This window comes from Eleginops maclovinus, chromosome 5 (genome assembly GCF_036324505.1).
Source record: "Eleginops maclovinus isolate JMC-PN-2008 ecotype Puerto Natales chromosome 5, JC_Emac_rtc_rv5, whole genome shotgun sequence".
NCBI classification, from domain to species: Eukaryota; Metazoa; Chordata; class Actinopteri; order Perciformes; family Eleginopidae; genus Eleginops; species Eleginops maclovinus.
The window spans coordinates 4,999,230-5,006,580 of NC_086353.1; the positions used below are offsets into that span (position 1 = coordinate 4,999,230).

Sequence of the window (7,351 nt, forward strand, 5' to 3'; positions counted from 1 at the left end):
CACTCTAATATTCGTTGGACCACCTTTAGCTTTGATTACGGCACGCATTCGCTGTGGCATCGTTTCCACAAGCTTCTGCAATGTCACAACATTTATTTCTGTCTTGCATTCATTTCTCGCCAAGATCTCGTACTGATGACGGGAGATTCAGACCACTGCGCGAAGTCTTCTCCAGCACACCCCAAAGATTCTCAATCGGGTTCAGGTCTGGACTCTGTGGGGGCCAATCCATGTGTGAAAATGATGTCTCATGCTCCCTGAACCACTCTTTCACCATTTGAGCCCGATGGATCCTGGCAATGTCATCCTGGAACATGCCCTTGCCATCAGGGAAGAAAAAATCCATCGATGGAATAACCTGGTCCTTCAGTATATTCAGGTAGTTAGCTGACCTCATTCTTTGGGCACATTGCTGAACCTAGACCAGACCAACTGCAGCAACCCCAGATCATAGCACTGCCCCCCACAGGCTTGTGACCTTTTTTTTTGGGCCGGGCAGTGTATATTCCTACTATATCTAAGCCAACATGTGAAATGTCCAGTTGCCTCAAAGCCTCATCCCTATAACCAACTAACTTTTTCCCGTGTTTTTGATGCCCTACATGGCGAGGAAAGCCCACTTCCCGTTTCCTCCTATACTTTTAAACACCACTTCCCTTCTTCCCCTTTACACACATTCATCAGTGCTGCCACCGCACCCGACTCAATTAACAGTGCTGGTCCAAGGGTGTAAATTATTTAGTGATGAATTATTAATAAATAATAACAAAGGGGCCCGGGGGAGACGCAGCCCGGTCAATTAGTAGAGAGGGGGAAAGTGAATGCGAGCGGCGGGGGGTGGGAAGCAGGGGATCTGCAGCTGATCTGATCTGCGCCTCATCATTATCGCCGGCCGTCAGACACAATTACCTCGACGCCGCACTCCCCCGCACTTCAAACAACAGCCGTCCCTCTCTGACTCTGACAGCACTGCACTCTCTGCTCATCCCACACACACTACACACACACACACACACTCCCCAGAAACCTTGGATCTGAATCAGAGGCCTGTAGGACCATGGCAAGAAAAAGAAAGACACTCTGATTTGCTAGCATCAGCTATAACAAAATATCAAAACATCAGACATTCAGCAGCTCAGGTCAAGAGTTCAACTGCTACTATGGATGAGTGAGGGAGGTATAGCGGCAAAAATAAACATATGTCAGCCCTTTGGAAGTTTTCATGTTTTTTTAAAAATATTTTTGGGGGCTTTTTGCCTTTAATCGGATAGGACAGTGGAGAGTGACAGGAAAGTGGGAGAGAGAGTCGGGGTGGGATCCGGAAAGGACCACGGGTCGGGAAACGAGCCCGGGTCGCCGGCGTACGGTGCAGGTGCCCCAGCCAGTTGTGCCACGGCCGGGGCGAAGTTTTCATGTTTTATTGACTTAAAAAAAGGGAAAATATTATAGCTTTTTAATATTTTTGAGAAGAGTCGAATATGTCATGGCAATGTAAAAACAAATCCTCAGAAAAAGTACAATTATAACAATGAAATAGTAAGGATTCAGTGCCTTTAGTTATTCTTGTTGCAGCTAATTAAAGCCTCCACCATGTAAATATACAGTGAAGGAGTTTTTTCCTGTTCATCAGAGACACAAAAAGATACATGAATGTTTAAGTTGCTAAGCATAAAAGATGAACACCTCCAAGAGGGACTTTATATTCAACTATAGTTAACTATACCAAAGAACAAAGGTGCTTCCTGCTGTACTGTACCTGCACAACTTCCAGTGGTAAAACAAGAGAGATGTAGAAGTCTCTAAAATGTGGATGGTGATTACTAATACCACAGAAGAAGATACTCAGCATAGACATCTGATTGATCAGACTCTTCTGAGTATAAGCATTTCTCTCTCTGTATGTCTTTCCACCTAATTAAATCAAACAGATTCGACTGATTCATCTATCACTTTACACAAGCTTTTGATACAGTCTGCAGATATTTAGGGTTATCTAATCTCTAAGTCTGTGTGCCTCAATGTGAGGAAGAGTCTCTGAACACAGGGGTTGGGATTTTATATGATGTGCAGATTGAACTGCAAGAAATGTAGGAAAAATGCTGGTATAAATAATTGGTTTTAAATCTATCATTCTTTGAAACTATTCGTGTTCCTGAATATGTGATTTATTTTGTCTGTGATGTCAGTAAAACCATCCTGTTTCACACAGTAAACACTAGTGCTTACAGGGCATTTTAGAAAGTCTTACGTCATTTTTAAACTTTTACTAAGGAGGACTCGTTGAAACCACAAGATGGTGCTAAATATCCACAGAGTTTAAGCCTTATAGAAATCTGTGAAGCTTCCCTTTTAATCCTTTCTAGTAATTTAAACAGACAGACCTTAACAAGGTGATGAGTTGTTGTTTTTTACGATGAACGAGTGAATCCTGTATTTTTTTGTATGAGTTCAGTGCCTCTATAGTAGCTGTACGGAGTATGCATTACTGTGATGTATTCATTGTGCATTTTGGTTTTGTAATGCTCCTCTTTGTGCACAAGGGGGCAGCCTCCCTCTGCTAAACAATACAGACCTCCCAAACACAATGCACACACTCACCTCATCCAGCTTTGACCAAGCCCTGTGTGAGTCATTTAGCCAAGGGCCATCCGACCTACAATGTGGAACAAATAATTCACTGTGAATCATCTCATAACAACTCAACTAACAACAACATTAAGCTCTAGAGTGAAGAAGAAGAAGAAGAAGACATACTTTTATTAATCCCTTACAGGGAAATTGCTTTCTCTACTCTGTTGTGTTGACACACATTAAACACACAGAGGATATACATGCACAAACACAGAGGAAATACATGCACACACAACCACATGCAGAGGAGAGGTGGCAGAACAGAGAGGCAGCCAGGTACCCGGCGCCAAGGGAGCAGATAGAGGTTAGGTGCCTTGCTCAAGGGCACCTCGGCAGTGGCCTAGGAGGAGAACTGGCACCTCTCCAGCTTTGCCGCCCAAAAAAGAAGGTGAAACCAGACACTTTGACATAACTTAGATTCAAAGTGTTTTGTCATCGCAACTATAAGATCACAGCGTGCCTCACAATGCCATTTCATAATGAACTTGCAGACAAATCCCTACACAAGCAGATTGATTTATGAAAGTGCAGTTCCTCCCAACCTAAAGTATATTAACCAGCTCATGAGAAACAAAATTGGCACACTTCCAAATTACTTAATTAAACAGGAACACTGAATGCAGTCTTACTGCAGCTTGTGGCCAATAGGAGAGAATAAATCTAGCAGCAGGTGATATACAATGACTGACCTGGAAAAAAAATACAGTAACTGGGAAGAATTGTATCTGCAATTTCATTAGTGTGACAAAACAGGACAGAAAAACACCTTTCTTGCCAAAAACCCTATATTGAATACATCCATCTTTCTCTCTGGAAAAAGTGATCATTTTAACCAACAATACTGCATTCAGTGCACTGGTGTCTGTAGGGTATGACAGAAATATAGGAAGTCTGAAAAATAAATCACTTTTTATGAATAATATCTCCTCTCCTTTGTTATCTGTTTTAATAGAATTTGTATTTTTTCGGGGTTCAGAGAGAGAGGTAATGACTCAATTTGCATCAGCTCATTAGAGGGAACATGCTGTTTTATGGCCTCAAAGGGGATTTAAATAAAAAAACAGGTCCACTAACAGTTACTCTTCATACCGTAACACACCTTTCAAACAACAGACTGTAGTATATTGTAACATGATGCAAAACTACACACATGTTCTCAAAAGTCCACACAATGTTTTTCTAGAGTGTGCTTTAAGCTAGATATGTTCGGCTTAAGAAGTCAGCAGGTGAAAAGACAATCAGCATGTTGTCTGTCTGAGCTCAGTTAAACAGACCTTATTAACCAGGCTCACATTGCCAAATGCACAGCTTATCTGTAAAATGCCTAAATATTAATAAGCTTTTGTGGATTGAGAGCCAAGAGCACATAACTCTGGTCCACTATTGACAACAGCTGAGGGTTCATTGATTAGTTTGGAGGAAAAGGACAAACAAGTCCATACCTATAACTCAGGGAAGAATTTGGTTTGTGTAAAAACTCAAGTCATCAGTCAGACTGATTAAATGAAGCATGCACAGAGGCTCTTAGCCAATAAACACTTACAGGTTTATGTATTTTAATTTAAACTAATGTCCGCAATGAGTGAATTAAAGAGAGAAGCTGATTGTGCTTTCTTTGTTTCTCCAACTTCCACACAAACACTTAAATAAACACTATGCTTTCTCAAATGAGAGGGCTCGAAAGCTTTTCGTTTCAAGGGATATTAACCCAAGTAGTTGCCTGACAGGGTTTAGGCCGAAAGAGGGTGACTATAATAAAAGCGATAAAAGCGAAAGTATTGGACCTGCAGTACAAAAGTCAGACTTTCACTGTTCATCTTTGTATGACTGGCCAGCATTGTTGGACAGAATGCATTATGGAGAAAAGGTACTGAGTTAAAGTATGTCTGTAGTTTTTTTTAGTCGCAAGTAATGTACAGGATTACAGCAACATTTTATAAAGTGAAGGGGGCATCGGCTTGTTTGCCTGTCTTACCAGGAGTTGAATGAGGTGGTGTTCAGTTTCGTCTTGCATATCCATCTTCACATCGACTGATCCTCGATCTTGGCACCATCACAGGCTCCTCAGCAGAAACCCTGATACAAAACACAAACGTATTATATTCAATGGTATCTTGATGATCAGATCAACACAGGTGTTTATGGTTTAATATTTTTGCACACAAAAGATACAAGTGTAAAAATACAACTGGGGTCTATTTTTACAGTGATATGTTGTTTTGAATTGTCATATATTTATAACTGGTTTTTATGTTTCGATTTCTGCTATTTATTTTAATTTGTTTCACATTTGTTGTTTTACATTAATGTTTAAATGTTTATTATTTCTTTGATTTATTGTTCAAATTGTACAAACTTAATTCTAATTCGTTGTTGTTTTTATTGTAGTATGTGTTTTTTATGTCTATTTTTGCACATTTGTAGTAAAATTGTAAATATATTTCTTATTTCTAACATTTGTTGTTTACTATACACTCTAATATAATGTCTATGTTTTACATGCTTATTTTCTTTCATTTCTCTGTCTAGATATATTTTCCTGTCTTTAAATTCAACTGTAACTTATCCCAGTTTGCCATCATTTCTAAATCTGTTGAAAGAAAGTATAAATACATATTCTTTCACGTGTATTTCTGAATGGAACCCAGCCTCAGTGATCAACGTGTTGGAAGGGCCTGCTCTATGGAAAGTGTGCCATATCGCGCCCATATTTCGTTCTCTGTGTAACAACGCACGTTTTTTTAATATGATAATAAGCCTCACCTTCTGTTTTGCATAGTCAGTAAATTCAAAGAGTGAGTAACCAAGCAGGGAAGAGTAAAGAAGAGTAAAGCCAGACCAAAGCAATGCATTGATGAAAAGTACCTGTAACCTACCCAATTGTGAGATTTATATGACATTCATTCATATTGATATAATAATCCAACGACATACATCATTTTATTTAGAAAATAGCCACTTTGGATCATTTCTCATTTTAAGATTTGGTACTTAATTATATAAAATTATAATAATTATTGTGTGCCCTTACATTTTTAATACAACACGTCTACTCTAAGTTATGTTTCTTTTTAAATTATTCAGCTATTTCAGGACATATAAACACATGTGGGCATTACTTTTCAACAACGTTCAGCTTCAATTTACTGTCTCTTACCTATTATGGCTGCTGGAGGTTGAGGAGGGATGGGAATTTGCTGAGGCATGGCACTCATCCAAGGGATTGAAGGGAAGAAAGAGTCAAATCAGTGGTCTGTATTTTCTGCGGAAAGTCCATGAAACAAATGAAACACAACTAATATTATTTAAGTTAAAGAAAAGAGAAGTAAAAAGAAAAATCACAACCTAATCAGAACAGGTCCTGTTATACTTAACTCACTGCAGGTTCAGGTTATTTTCAGTTGTGTAAGTCCAGTTGTGTAATTAAGCATTTCAATGTTTTTCTACTTTGTATTTCTACCCCACTTCAATTGAGTAGTAACCACATATTGTGTACTTTTACTCAATTACATTTATTTATTATCTTGAGTTTGGATTAATGACATGAATCAACACTTAAATCAGACTTTAGTTACACCTGGAGTAAATTCACAAGCGACCCTGCAGTAAAGTCATTACAACTAGCTGCCCCTTTACCAGCTTTTAACACTTTAATGCATCAATAATTATAATCAAGACATATCAGATATATTAAACTGAAATGGACCAATGTGGATAATGACTACTTTGACTTTTGGTACTTTAAAGTATATGTTGATGCTAATACTTTTACTTTAGTAACATTATGAATGCATGACTTTCACTTTTAACAGAGTATTTATACACTCTGGTAATTACTCAAGTACAAGATCTGAGTAGGCTACTTCTCCCACCTCTGGTTAATTTATTAGTACCCTTATAGAGTTGGTTTGCAGACAAGGTATCCAATGTGACACGTTTAAAACAACACAGCATAGGTACATCTTTAGCCAGCCACACAATCATATGATGAAATACTGCCATTAAAGCCAAACTCACTTTTCTTAGTTTGGACAGGGACATTTGAAACCTATAGGTTAACTTGAATTGTGCTGCTGCATCTATGTTGCTGTTAGCCTGGATTATGTGGTGAATTAGTCTGATTTTAAAGTTTCATTTTATTGTGTGAAACATGACGCTGTCAGTGGTCTTGTCCATGTTTGAAAACACAATATAAAAAGGCATGGGTTGACTTATCGAGTTTATGACCAGCGTCGTTGGACCGCTAAACCAGGACTCCTACTGTAACGTTTGAGTTCAGCTTGGAGTGAGATTTATTTTTAGTTTTTTGTAATCAAATATAAGGAGAAAGAAAAGTGCCCTCGTAGGCCAGTCTCATTTCATAGACTGCTCAGTCTGCTCTTCACTTTATTTTATGTTTATATTTATTTTTGGACGAAAACTTGCGTAAGAGTTGGCAGCCCTGAGTTAACACATGTTGGTTTATTTTCCTGTGTGTCAACAATACATTCACAGTGGTAGGCCATTTATCATTCCAGGTTTCATCAAAAGATATCCAACCTAGCTTACCTTTCGTGAAGGCTAATTGGTATTTGCCGCAAAAACAGAGGCAGACAGGTGTGGTGGCATTTCTTCTTCTTCTACGATATTTGATGGCAGTGGATTACCAACGGAAAGGTACATTACTGCCACCTACGGGACCGGAGTGTGGAGCAGCAGATGGGGGGGGGGGGAAACCCAC

At 38.9% G+C, this 7,351-nt stretch overlaps 1 protein-coding gene across 6 annotated transcripts in view; it reads right to left on the reverse strand.

Moving 5' to 3' along the window:
- The window catches only part of lef1 (lymphoid enhancer-binding factor 1), a 93,847-nt gene extending 86,616 nt beyond the window's left edge, over nucleotides 1-7,231 (reverse strand). For 2 of the 6 annotated variants that reach the window (XM_063883237.1, XM_063883236.1), the window contains exons 1-3: nucleotides 7,180-7,227; nucleotides 5,789-5,893; nucleotides 4,607-4,707 (exon numbers count right to left, since the gene is read on the reverse strand). In XM_063883237.1, coding sequence (XP_063739307.1) covers nucleotides 4,607-4,651 — 45 coding nt within the window. In that variant the 5' untranslated portion in view covers nucleotides 4,652-4,707; nucleotides 5,789-5,893; nucleotides 7,180-7,227. Of the gene's footprint in view, nucleotides 1-4,606; nucleotides 4,708-5,788; nucleotides 5,894-7,179 lie in introns of all 6 variants that reach the window. The other 4 variants (XM_063883239.1, XM_063883238.1, XM_063883241.1 and 1 more) reach the window with 4 other exon arrangements.
- Between the last annotated feature and the right edge of the window lie 120 nt (nucleotides 7,232-7,351).